This window comes from Diceros bicornis, chromosome 27, assembly GCF_020826845.1.
Source record: "Diceros bicornis minor isolate mBicDic1 chromosome 27, mDicBic1.mat.cur, whole genome shotgun sequence".
Lineage (NCBI taxonomy): Eukaryota > Metazoa > Chordata > Mammalia > Perissodactyla > Rhinocerotidae > Diceros > Diceros bicornis.
In genome coordinates this window covers 42,219,841-42,234,963 of record NC_080766.1, presented here as the reverse complement: position 1 = coordinate 42,234,963, position 15,123 = coordinate 42,219,841, and the positions used below count along the sequence as shown (strand labels likewise).

Genomic DNA, 15,123 nt, shown 5'->3' with positions numbered 1-15,123 from the left:
AGGGCATCTCCTGGGTCACAGGCCCACCTGAACTTCAGAGCCTCAAGTCCCAGAGGTTTCAACCATCTTATTTCATAGAGTAGACTAGTTAAAGAGTTTTCTTTTTTTCTGCAATAAATCTAAAGAAAAACTAAAAATAAAGTGGTCTGGTTTTCACCAGAATCTTTTAAAAAATAAATGCTGCTGGAAACAGCCACCTTTGCTCACCTTCCTTTTCCAAACCAGTTGCTAAGGCAAGTAACGACGCTGGGCCAGCCAGTGGTCTGCACCAGTCCATTGATGATCTAAGACAGAAGGCACAAGAGAAGACTCACTGTGAGCGGAAAACATGCACGCCAGAGCCTGTCTGAAGGCCAGGCTCACGAGAGCGCCCTCTTCTCTGTTCTTCGGAAGTTCAGGAGCACAGCTGGGACTCTCACAGAGAGAAGAGGGTAAAACCCTACTTGATGTGAGCCTCAACAGCCAAAGATGTATTTTAAACAATTTATATATATATATTTATCACAAAAGTAATACAGCCTATTGTGAAAATTTTAGAATAAGTAGAGGAAAGAAAGAAAAGAAAATCTCTTGCTAGGAGATTAACTACTGTTAACAGCTTGGGGCCAAGCTTTCCAGTCTCTTTCTAATTCTAAAACTTTTTATGAAAAAATTTTCTTCTTTTTATGGAACAGTGATGGTACCGTAAATATAGCTTGTAAGTTGCCTGTTTTTACTTCTTATATCATGGAGATATAAGATTTGTTGTTAAGGATCCTCTGCAATGAGCATAACCTTGAACTAGCACCTGGAAAAAGTATTTCTCCACTTTTCAAGAGCACCCTGAGCTTCCACTGTAAGAGGGGGTTTAGGAAGTCTATTGGCTACTGGGTTTGCTTTAGCCTGGGGAGCATCAGGGGCAACTTTATGAGACGACGTGAAACAAGATCCGCCTCCTACAATGGCCACCGGGACTGACCAGCTCTCCAGGAGTGTCTGGGAGCTGCTGGTCCAGCCCAGGGTCAGCCAGGCTTGGCCTTCCCTTCAGGAACATGCAGGGACTCCGGGAAATTGTTTTTCCCTTCCTTCTAATATTCTATATTACTATAAAGTGTGAATCACTTTTGTAATTAAAACAGCCAAAATTTTTCAAGTCCTATGGCAAAATTTTTAAAAGCAAATTACACGCAATTTGCTTTGATGATTTTATAACACCCCCCCAGGCTATTTGGAGAGCCTCAGAAGCTGAGCACCATTATCTTAGGTCATTTTCCATTTCTAGTCAATATTTATCCACAAGGCTGTTGGGAGGGGCAGAGCCAAGAGTCTTAGGAAGGACTGGACCAGCTGGAAAGGCAAAGATGCACAGTCCGTCTCGGGCTTCACTCCTCTTAGAGCACCATTGGGCTCTCTCCTCTCCTCCCCACTGACTGCCCCCAACCCCATCCTACTGCCAGTGACCTCAAAGTCCTCCCTTCCTCCTGCCCTTGCCACACCCCCATCCCCCCCTCTCCTGAGTGGTGAAATCTGTCACAAGCCAGAACATCTCAAGCTCATGGAAATGTAGGCAGAAGGACTCTTAGAGGCTTCATGCTTTAACCTCCTGCTGGGGCACTGACAGGACTCTTTAAGAGGCAGCTCCAGAAACTAAGGAAAACTTCAAGGCTGCTGGAATTTCAGAGCCAAACAGAGAAGAGGGACTTCACAAGCCAGGGCCGACCCGGACGTCAGACAGGACACAGTTCTGCCCTGCTCCCATCATCTGCCAGCTTCTCTCTTGGCAGAGGTAGGGACCTGCCACAAACACCCTGTCCAACTCATCATCGACACCCTGTATGTGGTGAGTAAGGACTCAGACCTTACCTGAGTTACCACGTAGAATCCAAAGCTGTGGATGTTGTAGAAATACCCCAGCCCAAACAGGGCAGTAAAGGCGCCACTGGCCAGCATCCCGAAGGTGAGGTAATACCTAATAGGCAGGCGTTCCCCTATTATGCCACTGGGGATGGAGACAAGAAAGACAAATATGAGAAAACAAACACACCCACAATGTAAATGACCCAGCGATTTCTTTCCGGATGTTTCCATGCTGTTCTCTGAGCTGTTAGAACTTTAAAGCACTACAATTTCCAGGAAGATTTTATCACAACTATTTCCCAATGGAGCATTTATTAACCAGAAATTGGCAACTGGCAACAGCTTTTAAGACTTTTTATTTCTAGTAAAAGTACTAACTGTCAAATAATAAATCTCAAACTACGACTTACATATCACGGCTGCCCATTAAAAAAACCAAAAACTTGTCCTGCTAGTTAATCTTGCTTTTATATAAACAATATCCAGTAAATGTATACAGCATTTTAAAATTTCAACAAACTGTAGATGAATGTCAAGAAAAGGGATCACTTGTGACCTTGAGTAAGTCTCTCAGCCCTCGAGCTCCTAAGTCACTTGCATTAATGCTCTGGGCTGGATGGGCTCTGCCAACCACCCCTTCCTGCCACAACCACTGTGATCTGCTTTAAAGACAGATTTTCTTTAAGGTAAGGTCTGAAACCCAGAGGCAGAGCCTCCGTGCTCTGTCTGAACAGCAAAGTGACTCCATAGAGAGCTGACCTCTTTGGAGAACTACCTTCCAGAGTTGTCTGGAGCTCAATGTGATAAACTCGGGTTCGTGCCCAGTAGGTGGTGGGTACTCAATGAAATAGCTCCAGGAGTGCTGGTGAGGATGAAAAGGCTCCAGTTTCAAACTAGGGCATGTATTTAACAGGCTTTTACCACCATCAAACCACAGTACCTAATGCCGCATGGAATATATTCTTCACTGCCTTACAGGAAATGTCACTATGGAGCAAGATGACATTGTGACTTATTAGGTGAATTAAAAAACTGTAGAATAATCACAAATGATTGTAAGACTTGTGTGATCATTACAAACTCTATGGGTCTCATTTTCTCCCACATAATCATTGCAGGAGTCAGAAAAATATGAAGTGTCCCCTGAGAACCATTTCCAAAATTCTGGGCTTTCATCTCAAGAACCAATACACCAGAGAGCTCTTCCTTCTGAATTTACCAAATAAAAAAGATCTGTCTACTATCATGCAAATGACCTTTTAAATAGGAAGTAACTTAAAATTATAAACAACATTCAGGTCAAGTTTTAAGCTGAGTAGAAACTGATTACACACAAATTCAAGTGCATTCTAGAGCAAATCAAGTTATCCACTTCAACTTGCTGACTTCAAAGAAGAGGAAACATGTCCCAGAGGGACTGGCTGGTCTGCCCAAGGTCACAGAATGAGCTGCAGAGGCAGATGGGCCTCAAGAGCTAGAGCCATCAGCTAGGGCTTAGAAAAGCTCTCCTATACATTTCTTGCTTGCTATACAATATTGGGTCCAAATTTATCTCTACTTAAAAGTTTTTAAAGAAAAAGCCTAATGGAATGGACAGCATTCCACATTATACCAGACTCGCATAGGTACTAGAGGCCATTGCACGCCTGCCTGAACCTGCCAGGAGTGACCGGGGCTAATGAAGGTGCCTGCCGGATCTGATTTATCTCACATACTACACAATCCACTTCACCGGCCACGTGCCATGATGTCCCTAGAAGGCCCTGCAAGGAAGCAGTGTACGTACGCCCTTGTTGTCGTCATGAGTCCACTGTGGATTTCACCTGAGACAGAATTTCGTAATAACCCTCAACGGCGAGTTACATGAAAAATTATCTTTGCCAATAAATAAGCAACAATAAAACCACTTTATTTAAACCAGGTTTCTTAGCCTCAGCACTCTTGACATCTTGAGCTGGGTAACTCTTTGTGGTGAGGGGCTGTCCCGCATACTTAGCAGCACCCCTGGTCTCTGCCCACTAGATGCCAGTAGCACCCCCTTCTCCAACTGTGACAACCAAAAATGTCTCCAGATATTGCTAAATGTTTCCTAGGGGACAAAAATCACTCCCAGCTGAGAACCACATTTAAACACTGTTTCCTAGTAACTGAGAAAAACACAATCCAACCTTCGGGTCTCTTTATACTACAGATGATTGATGCCCAGCAAGACTGCAGTCTTTAGAATATAAACATTTGCCCTCCAGATGGAATACGGCCCGCGGCCGGGTGCACCCAGGCCCCGAGGAGCCTAAGGCTTACACCATCCTTCTCTTCAACTGGGCTCATGTTCTGCTGTGCACCACAAGCTTCAGGCTCCGTATCCGTTAGTATTCCTTCGTTCATTCCGACAAGTTCTGTAGCACTACGCAAATATGCAAACACAGTAAAGGGGGAACCGGCCACTCCATCAGCAGAAACTGCCTGACGGGGCATCAGCAACCAGCAGGCCCCTGAGCCGGGGAGAGGGCCCAGGTCCTGACGGTGCCACACTCTGCGTTGGTCTCAGGGAAGAAGCTAAACATTTTCAGGGATCCCCGAGATTCTCAAAGCTCTAGAGATCTCTGTCTCTGAACCAAAGCCTCTTGGGCTAAACGCCTTAGTCCCTATCATGCTTCCTTTAAACGTGGCTGGACTGACACGCCGTCAGTTTTTAATCAGGCAACCGCGTGTCCTGTTACACACATAACACTTACTGCCTTCCGAGCTCAGTTCACACAGGATCACACCCACGTAGAAGAAGGCAGGGAACCTCCATGTGCCAGGCACTGTCCTGAGCCTCCTACATGTTCCCTCATTTACTCCTCACCACAACCCTATGAGGTAAGAACTATTTCCTCCATTTTGCAAAGGGGACACTGAGGACCAAAGAGGCATAGTAACTTGCTCAAAGCCACATGGGCAAGGGGTAGAGCCGGGACTCACATCCCAGCAGTGGCTCTGGAGCCCACGCCCCCAACCGCTGTGGCGCACGGCCTCTGTGCACTCAGGTGAGTCACTCCATTTGGGCCGAGCTGTGGGCATCTGGGTGGGCTTGCCCAGCATATTTTGTGTAAACTGCCCTGACACTAGGGGAAATCAGTGACCCGGCACATGAATACAGATGGCGGCCCCTGAAACCAGAGGGGCGGATGCGCTCTGCTGAGCATCACAGGGAGCTGCCAGCATCCTGTTCCTAAATGACCACATCCCAGCAGGGTCACGGTGTGTCCTAAACCCCAGGCCAGGAAAGCCGTCCACCCTGATCAGCTGAGTACCCGGGATGTCCAAGTGCGCTGCTTCCCGGCCACGCCTGGCCTGACACTGCATCGCATGCACATGGGCTCTCTCTTTATCCTCGTCTCTGAGAGGAGACTGGCTGGTAAGCAACCTGTGCTGGGCGGTCTCACGCACTCCTGGTACCGCAGCACAGCGGACACGCTCTGCACTGAACGGATCAGCACTGGCCAGGGTCCTGAGAACTCGCCCACCCAGACCTACCTCAGGTACATGCCGATGGCGTACGCGCACAGGAAGGAGTAATCCAGGGCCCCGAGCAGCTGCTGGTAGTTGTCCTGATCTACATGGGTTGAAAATCAACAGGAAAAGGGGAGATTGTTCAGTTTTCACTGAATATCAGTTTATGTTCTGGAACAGGCAATAAAATACAAAACATCTGCTCTCTAAGTCTGGGCGGTGGACTCAGAGGAGAAAGGGGTGGTTTTGAACACAGAAAATATGGCAGCACATCTTCTGCCTGGCTTCTCGGCAAAGAGAAATAAAGTCGCCACATTTTCAAATAATCACTAAATATTCGTTGGATTAGATGAAATGCCCACTGCTCACGGTGAGCATGTGGCTTATTCACTTTGCTTCACACACTACACTGGCTCTGCTCGGCCAGCCCCACACCACTCCTCCGGGATTTCTCTCCTTTCACCCATGGTTTACGTTCTGCAAGCCCTAACTTCCCGCTTTGACGACCACAGAATGCAAATTATCTTCAGCAGATTTCCCCACTAAGAGAGCGTTTCCTCAGGCGGCAACACCTCCGCACATGGGCCCTGTGGACACGGCGGCAGCTGAAGGAGAGAGAACTGTTTGATGGGGAGAGCTGTCCCCAGAGACACAGTTACATTCGAGAACATCGTCAGTGCCGCTGAAGTCGGCAAGGCTGGAAGTCAGGCCCCAGCAGCCGTGTCTCGGCCCTCGTCGCCTGCACCAGAACCCGCAGGGACGGCCCACCTCAGCAACCGGACAGCACGGTGACCGACGGAGAACTCACCAAACGGGGCCCAGCCGCAGTCAGTCCCGTTGTCTGGGCGCTGGTGAGGGGCGATGTCAGCGGCTTTTTGGTTCTGGCTGTTGAATTCGACCTCACCCTCATTCAAAGCAGCACAGTACCTGTGGAGCGCACCCTAGGACATCCAGGGCAGGACAGAAGCCAGAGAGAGCGCGCTCTCGTGAGGTGCAGCAGGACATAGGGCAAGAGAGCTGCCCCCTCTCAACAGCCTTCCCGGGGCGACTGCATTCTTGGGGGAAGGAGGCACCATCGGGGGCAGTCTGTCTGCAGGACCCAGGAATGCCTGCCGTGAGTGAGGTTTCTCGGGCTCTCCTGAGCACACACACAGCAAACACAGCACGTAAAGATGACTGCTTAGAGCAGGTGCACAGCCGAAAGCTGACTGCCCCTCATCCTTGGACCCCCTGCTCAGGATGGAAGAATGGATTCATTTTGCTAGATTTATACAACTGAATACTGCCCAGCAATACAAGAAAAAAGTTACAGGTCTACACAACAATGAGGATGAATCTCACAGACAAAATAAGCCAGACACAAAGGAGTACAAACTGCGGGACTCCGTTTATGAAGTTCAAGATCAGGAAATGGAAAAAAAAAAAAAAAAAAAGAGGAGGATTGGCATGGATGTTAGCTCAGGGCTGATCTTCCTCACCAAAAAAAAAAAAAAAAAAATCAGGAAATGAATCCATGGTGACGCTGGTGAGAATCATGGTTACCGGGAGGAGGGTTAACGACGGGGCACAGGGAGCCTTCTGGGAGCTGGAGTGGGGCCAGACCTTACCCTAGGTGATGATTACCTGGGTGAGGATGTACATATTTGCCAGGGTAGACACTTAAGATCTGTGTACTCTACTATGTGCAAATCATAGCTCAATAAAAATCAAAAGCTGGGGCAGAAGGCCACCAGCTCAGCAAGTTCTCCATGGAACCAGCAAGCAGGCAGGGCCCAGGTGCTCCTCTGAGAGGCTGCGGGCAGCAGGGGAAGTGTAAGGCTTGGGAGCCTGATGACTGATTGTCTGTTAGCCTGAGCAAGGTGCTCCCATCCCTCCTCCGTCTCCTCCTCCAGCAGGGCTGCTCCCCCTCACTGACAGAACAGCTACTGGGATCCGCGATGCTGAGCACCACGTTTTCAGCATGCTGCTTGGGACCGAGTGGCCCATGAGAAAGGGCAGCCATGGCAGTGGGGCCTGGAGGCAAGCTTGTGTGTGTGGGAGACCCACCAGGCATGCCTGGAGGAGTAGGCAAAGGGGACGTGTGCAGGGCTCTTCCTCACCTCAGGGTGCTCCTCAGGAAGAGGAGCTGACACTTCCGGAAAAGTGCCACATGACAGCCGGGGCCCACCTTGTAATGGGGCAACCTGAGTAACAGGTAGCTTGTTCCGTAACACACAGGAGGCCACAGACCAGACTCAACTGTCTGCCGTTCAGCCTGGTGGTCACATGCGTCCCCTCCCCAGGCGGCCTCCCGCTCCCACTTGTCTCCTGCTGTGTGTTTTCTGGTTTTTTCGCTACGAGTGGCTCAGATGAACCGAGCCATCAGGTGTGAGCGAGGGGGGAAAGGAGGCATCCTCGAGGTCAGGGAGGGAGCCCTTGGGGGAGCGGGAGTCCTGAAGGAGGAGGCCTTTAGTGAGCCGGAAGCTGAGCGAGGCCGGGGGCCTGGCGGGCTGGGAGGAATGCTGGCCCCACAAGGGGCATCTACCCAGGGTCAGGACACAGAGCAGGGGCAGGGAGCTCCAGCCCTGCTCACCCGGTAGGTGGCAACCAGAAGCCCCCTCCACCGCCTTCGCTTTGTTGGGTACCTCGTCTCTTCAGAAAGGGGTGGCCAAAGAGGCTGGCCACCTCCGAAAGGCTGCCCTTGCCAGGCCCCTGGTCAGCCTGGCTGGACACAGGCCACTGAGACCTGGCACAGCACGTGGGACCCAGCTGCTCTGTAGTCACGTGGCTTTGTCATCATCACTGGGCTCTTCTGCTATAATTTAAACACGGGCCTAAAATACTAGCCAAGGGCTCTGCTTTACAAATTCAAAGTAGCTATTTGCCAAATAGCTGTCCTCCGGAGGGCTGGTCTTCCCCAGGCCAGCTGGGTCATCCCAGATTACTCAGGGCCCCTTCCCTGCTCCTGCCTGAGCTCAGCACTCACCCAGGTGGATGTGACTATGAACTCGGGAGGGAGCCCAGGGGAGGCCCGCAGCCCTTCCTCTCTGCACAAAGCTGGCATTCTCAGCATCTCCCATCTTCACCCTCAAGGTCAGGTGTTTCTGCCTGTCTTTCCTGCTGCTCCTCACGAAGCCACGTGGGCCAGACCCTGAGGCTCCACCGATGCCATCCACCTTTCACTGAGAAAGCCTCAAGAGGGCTGGGAGGGAGCCCGTGAGCAGGGCTAGAGTGGGATTTCTCCCACACGCCTTACACGGAAGCAAGGGAAAGGGGTGCTGTAGACACTGCTTCAGATGGGATTTTCACGTCCTCTTTCATCATTTAACATTCCCAGGGAGGAACCATCCATGGGAAATAGAAAAGATGAGAAATGACCCCTTTTTGTTTCATAAATAAGCATAAAATGTTTTCTGTTTTGGTTTGTCCCGTGATGAGAGGTGGCCTAGCATCCTGGCCAGGGACTCAGGCTCTGAGCTGGGACCTGGTGCCACTGCTGGCTTCTGACCGTGGCCAAGTCACGTGAACTCACTACCTGCAGTTATGAAGCTGGTACAATCCGGCCTGTCCCAGTGCTGCTGTAAAGATGAACTACATGCGGAGAGAGGGGTCCCCAGCCATGGAAAGGGCTCAGTGACAGGCAGCTGTGAGTGCAGGAGCCCGCCCGCAGAGCGAGTCCACTTAGCCCCTAACCTCGTTCAGCTCCTCTCCCTCCCCAGCCCCCCTCTTTCATATTTGAAATGCAATTTCCTCCCCCTTACTCTGTTGAAAGGCTGCAACAAAAGCAATAAAAGATTATTACTCCAGCATAAAGGGTTCTGAGGATATTTAAATAAGCACGTATTAGTTTTCAACGACACTGCTATATTTTAATATTTCAATGAGTTTTATTCCCCAAACCTGGTGTTTGACGGAAAATTAAGGATTAATTAAGCTAAGATGAATTGATCAGAAAAAACCCTGCAAGATGAACTAATTCTTACCATGAAAAATCATTCAGGGGGAGCTAGTTCTTTGCTTTCATAAAAGCAGGCTCCTTTGCAAATTTTTTACACAAGTGCCTTTCAACAGATAACATAAAATTAATCAACATGTTACACCAAGCAGTTATTAAAAGTCGATTAATCAAAAGACTATGTGGTGGGGGCCGGCCCGGGGGCGTAGCGGTTAAGTTCGTGTGTTCTGCTTTGGAGGCCCGGGTTTCGCTGGTTCCGATCCTAGGTGCAGACCTGCTCACCGCTCATCAAGCCATGCTAGGGTGGTGTCTCACGTATAGGAGCTACAACTCTACAACCATGCTACACAGCTATGTACTGGGGCTTTGGGGAGAAAAAGGAAAAAAGAGGAAGACTGGCAACAGACGTTAGCACAGGGCCAATCTTCCTCAAAAAAAAAAAAAAGACTGTGGTAACTGAGGAATACATTTATGAAACGCCAAAGGAGGAAGAGCAGAATAGAACATTCTAGGTACACGATCCTCACAATTATTTAAAAACGTCTGGGTAACACACAATGGAACAGCAACAACAAAATAAACAGCAAAACGCTAGAGGGCCTGGAAGGTGGGGAGTGGGAGAAGACAGGTGTCATACGTGATGGGAGAAGACAGAAAAGAGCCACGAAGTCGCAGAGCACTGTGCGCAGGGGGAGGGGCGGGGACAACGGTGAGACATGGGGGATTTGCACTCCTCTCCCATCTACAGGCTCCCTCTCCCACCCGAACCCCTCCCCCAGCACTGGACAGCAAAAGGGCAGCATGTCCAGGGATGATGGGCAGACAGCTACAACAGGAACTTTCCTTCCAAAGATGACACTAGAGAAGACTCAACCTCCATGAGTTCTACACTTGCACAGGTCCAGGCAGCCACTTAGGCACAAATATTTTTCATAAGAATGTACATTTAATGAAGACTCTATTCTTTAAACTCTGAACTTGAGCAACTTCACAGTGAGAAACTCTACTTTCATTCACTCATTCATTCCAAAAATAGGGGTTGGGCACCTCGTGGGTCTCAGCCCTGCCTGGCCCTAACGCCACAGCGACGCTGTTCCTTCTCTGTAACTGAGGAGAGATCCAGGCAGGAATCAGGAAGGGGTACAGAAGATGTGGAGAGGCGACCATGAGAAGGGCAGGATGGTCAGAGCAGGGGATGCAGGCCTCATCAGTGCCCCCAGGAGAGGGATTCTGTCAGTTTCACTCCATCTTCCACGACACCTAGTGAGAGCTGAGTGTGTGCGCACATGTGCGTGTGTGTACATGCATGTATACACAATCTACATGGAGTGGATGTGTTTAGTAAACTTTCTACAGCTCATTAGGTTGTGCTGGTCCACTGATTTTAACTTGTCCTCTACACTCCTTTTATAAGGCTCTGGGTTAAAAAAACTTTCCAAAGCATTATCCAAAAGAAGTCTGAGAAGAGAAATGACAGCTTGCTGCCTGCTATGGTCTAAATGTTTGTGTTTCCCCCAAATCCATATGTTGAAACCTACTGTCAGAGTGATGGCATCAAGAGGTGGGGCCTTTGGGTGAGTGGAATCCTCAGAATGGGCTTAGTGCCCTAATAAAAGGGACCCCAGAGAGCTCCCTCGACCCTTCCACCATGTGAGGATATAAGGCAGCCATCTGCAAGCTGGAAAAGGGTCCTCACCAGAACCCGACCATACTGGCTCCCTAATCTGGGACTTCCAGCCTTCAGAACTGTGAGCAATACGTATCTGCTGTTTATAAGGCACCCAGTCTCTGGTATTTTGTTATAGCAGCGTGAGCAGACTGAGACACACCCTGTGGGAAGATCAGAGAAGCTGTGCCCCATTTACACCAGCATACGAACGTGGTCAGGTCGTCTGAGTCCATCACAAGTGCCACATGAGAATGGACCAAATACACACAGGCATAGGCAAACATGTACCCACTCCCACAGGTGCAGTGAAATACACAGGGAAGCTTCCTGGTTTATGTTTGGAATCATTCTACATTGACTTATGTCCACCTTACCCTTCTTACTCAAAATACCTCCTGGAAGTCTTTCTGGATTGGCTCTAATTCTTTTAAGTAGTTGCACATATCACAATATGGATTTGCCATAATTTATTCAAACTTTCACCTGCTGATTAGGTTCACATCATAACATCATATCCAGTGTTTTTTTTTTATTGCAAACAATGCTACAATAAAGACGCTTATGCAAACACTCCCAAGTACTGGCACTTTTATTTTTATGGGCAAGATTCTCATCGTAGGACTGAAGGACGTGTATTTTTTTATTTCAATGGGTGTTACCAGAATGCTTTCCAAAAGGCTGTAACACATCTCATTGAAAGTCTTTTCTCCCCATCGCTGCCAGCAACAGGGCCTATTACTCTTTTAAATGTTTTGCCAGTTGGTGGATATAAAGAGATCTATTGTTACTTTAACTGCATTTGTGAAGAGCAGCACGCCTGCACACAGTTCATTCAGATCCCTTGTCTATGAACTGCCTCTTCATCCCCTCTGTTGTTCCTTTGGACCCCTAAGATGGACAAAATTTTGTTCTTGGATTTTTACTTTTTATTTTTTACATTTAAATCTTTAATCCATCTATCTATTTTTTATAAGACAAGGATTCAACTTTATTTCTTCTAGATGAGTAAACGCTTGTGCCAACAGCATTTATTAAATAAGCTACACTTTTCCCATTGCCTCTGTCGAACATTCCATATTTTCCATTCTATTTTACTGACCTCTTTGTCTATTCTTGTGCAATACCGTAATAATTTGATGACAGTGGCTTTAAAAAATGTTATCTTTTTCACACATTCCTTGGTAATTAATTCTTGGACATTCTTTCATGTAAACTCTGAGGTTATTTTATTCAATTAAAAAAGACACTGCTGGGGCCGGCCCCGTGGCGTAGCGGTTAAGTGCGAGCGCTCCGCTGCTGGCGGCCCAGGTTCGGATCTCGGGCGTGCACCAAGGCACCACTTGTCAAGCCATGCTGTGGCGGCGTCCCATATAAAGTGGAGGAAGATGGGCACAGAGGTTAGCCCAGGGCCAGTCTTCCTCAGCAAAAAAGAGGAGGAGTGGCATGGATGTTAGCTCAGGGCTGATCTTCCTCACACACACACACAAAAAAAAGACACTGCTGAGATTTTCATTGGAGTTACATTCTATTTAATATTAATACTGGGAACACTGGAACTTTTCAGATAGCAAGTTTCCCACTCAAAGCCGTGGTATGCACTTTCAGCTTTTCCAGCTGTGTTTTCCATCTGCCACAGAGGATTTTATAGCTTTGTTCTCACAGGTCCTGTGTGTGCAGAGAGGGCTGGGCACCCACACTCAGACCAGTCACCGTTACTATCCCCCGGGCACAGGGCTCCCTGCAGCTCCCTGAGAACCTCCCTGCTTTCAGGTGTCTGCTCTGGCTGAGCCTGGGGGGAAGCGCCACCCAAGGTGTTCAGCTGGCATGGTGCAGGCCCACCTGTCTGCTAGCTCAGTGAGGAGGCCGGGCTGGAGCAGGAGCAGAACAGAGAAGGGAGGAGGGGCGCACCTGAACCCCACCTCCCCCCAGACCTGTTTGCATCATCACTTTTTCTTTCTTTTTGCTATACTAAAATCAGAAAAATAAAATGTATCAGCAGTGATTAAAGGTAAGTCTAAACAGTTATGGTGGCCTAATCTGACACGATATGGCACATCACTCTATAAATGACATTAAAGAATGAATCATTTTATAATTCACAACCCCTGGTGATCAATTCCAGGTACGCAAATATATTTTAATTTTGTCTTGCTTATAATGTGCTAGGAAATACAGGCTATAGATAATTCAAACTGTTCTTTGGGTCAACAGATCATTATTAACTACTTCTAGTTTTATAAATAAGAGGCGCTAAAGCTTGTGAAAACTTTGTAAGGCATTATAAAGTTTAAGTTATCCTTATTTATCTTATGTAGGGTGATATCCTTATCTGTCTTAAAAGATGAAGAAACCCAGGGATTTAGCAGAAGGCCAATCCATATCCAGGCACATCTAAGGTGCTCAGTCAGAACATCTGGGTGTGGTACTGTGAATGTTCTCAGGTCTTCAAACACCCCAGAGACCGCCGGGCAGAGAGGTTAAGAGCCGAAACCTCGGAGTCAGCCCGATCCCTGAGAATTCACCTGAGGTGACACTGGCCTTGCATGAAAGAATTAAGCTCCTGAGTCTCAGGTCCTCATAAGGACACTCACAGGACTGCTGTGGAGTTTGTATTCAATAATGAACGTGTGCACCTGGTCACGCCACGGGGCTCAACAGGCGGCAGCTACGTGACTTGTGAAATACTTAGACAAGAGCTCCTCATGAAACCTCCCCATAAGTAAGCCCACAGCCCCCAACAGGGCAGCTGGAGAGTGACCTGGAACAATGCTACATCCCTTCTTGGCGAAGTGGGGACCCTCATGATCACCAGATGGAACCAAGTGTCCTACCGCAGAGATCCTCCATGGCCAGCTCACCATACTGCCTCTGTCCCAACACAGACCCTCCACCCACAGGCTGGTGGCTTCATGGTGATGCCCTACCCTCCCTCTAGGACTCCAGGCATTGGTCCCACAATCCAAATGCAGCCTTTCCAGATCAATCCTGAAACCCCAGGAAGGCTCCCTGACTACTACTGCTCCTTCAATTCTACAGCACTCACTAAGGCCTCTGCAGTAGTCTCTTCCATTTTATAACTTGCCTTGTTCTTGAGCCATATGTGTATTTCCTCAACTGGGAAGACAAGAAGCAGGAGTATTTAAATTTAGAGTGGCTGATTCTTGGTTCTGATTTTAGAGTCTCTGGTAGAGTGGATTAAGGCCCACCATCTCTCATTCCATCCTTTTCTCTCTTTTGAAAACCACATTTTTAAGGTCTGCAAACATGTCCATAGTCATTAAAACCTGGTATACCAAAAAAGTGAGAATTTTGCAAGCAACTTGAGGGGCATGGAAAATTCCTGCTTACTAAGGGTCAAGGAGGAATTTTAGAATCTTTACAGCAAATGGATGATGATGTTTGACATCCACTGGGAGTTCCTGGGGAACAGGGAACACAGAACTGTCCACAGAAGCATGGCCCCAGTGCTGCCTCTCCCACTGGCCTGCAGACTGGGAGGGCAGCTGTCCAGTGCTCAGCCACCCGGGGGAGTGCAGGAAGCACGAGTACAAAGGTCAACAGAATTACAGTCCTGCATCTGTATGCCAATGACCAGAGAGTTGGGGGCAGGGGGGCCACGGGGCTGTAAATGGGCTATCTTTGGCACTGGCCAATTTCCTTCTTCCTTCTACAAGAGAGAGTCAAATGCCATTCAAGCCTGTTGACAATCTATAGGCAAAATGATGTAACTGCAAGGAGGGTTGGAAAGATATCCTGCTTGTTCCCAAGGTATAACTTACGTAGGACTGTCTACTTTAATCTTCTCCACTCAAAGTTTAGTTAAATGCCTGTTTAACAACTTTCTGCCACTCATCACCCAAACAGAAAGTGTTCTAAGAATAATGGAGAGCCACCACCACAGCCAGACTTAGGGTCCAAAGGTAATGATCGCAGAAGCACTGTGGGAACGATTTACGATTGGATATATTTGGAGAGAAAATTCACACGAGATAGAACAAATATTTAACTAAGCTTTAGAACTCTGGAACTGTCAACTAATGTAACAAAGTATACTACTTCTGAAATTATAAATCCTAAAATCATTTTAAAGATGTTAATTTCAGAAAAGAGAATCTAAAAACCAAAGCAGCAAAACAACTAACTTCTAAACAATCCATTTTCTCCGCTTATCTTACCCGCACCCCCCCCC

The 15,123-nt window shown here is 48.1% G+C and overlaps 1 protein-coding gene across 3 annotated transcripts in view; it reads right to left on the bottom strand.

Annotated features, from left to right (window-relative positions):
- The window catches only part of SLC37A1 (solute carrier family 37 member 1), a 65,993-nt gene that overhangs the window by 38,609 nt on the left and 12,261 nt on the right, over positions 1-15,123 (bottom strand). For all 3 annotated transcript variants that reach the window (XM_058523161.1, XM_058523159.1, XM_058523160.1), the window contains exons 4-7: positions 6,140-6,272; positions 5,356-5,434; positions 1,843-1,978; positions 208-284 (exon numbers count right to left, since the gene is read on the bottom strand). In XM_058523161.1, the coding sequence (XP_058379144.1) occupies positions 208-284; positions 1,843-1,978; positions 5,356-5,434; positions 6,140-6,272 (425 nt within the window). The remainder of the gene's footprint in view (positions 1-207; positions 285-1,842; positions 1,979-5,355; positions 5,435-6,139; positions 6,273-15,123) is intronic.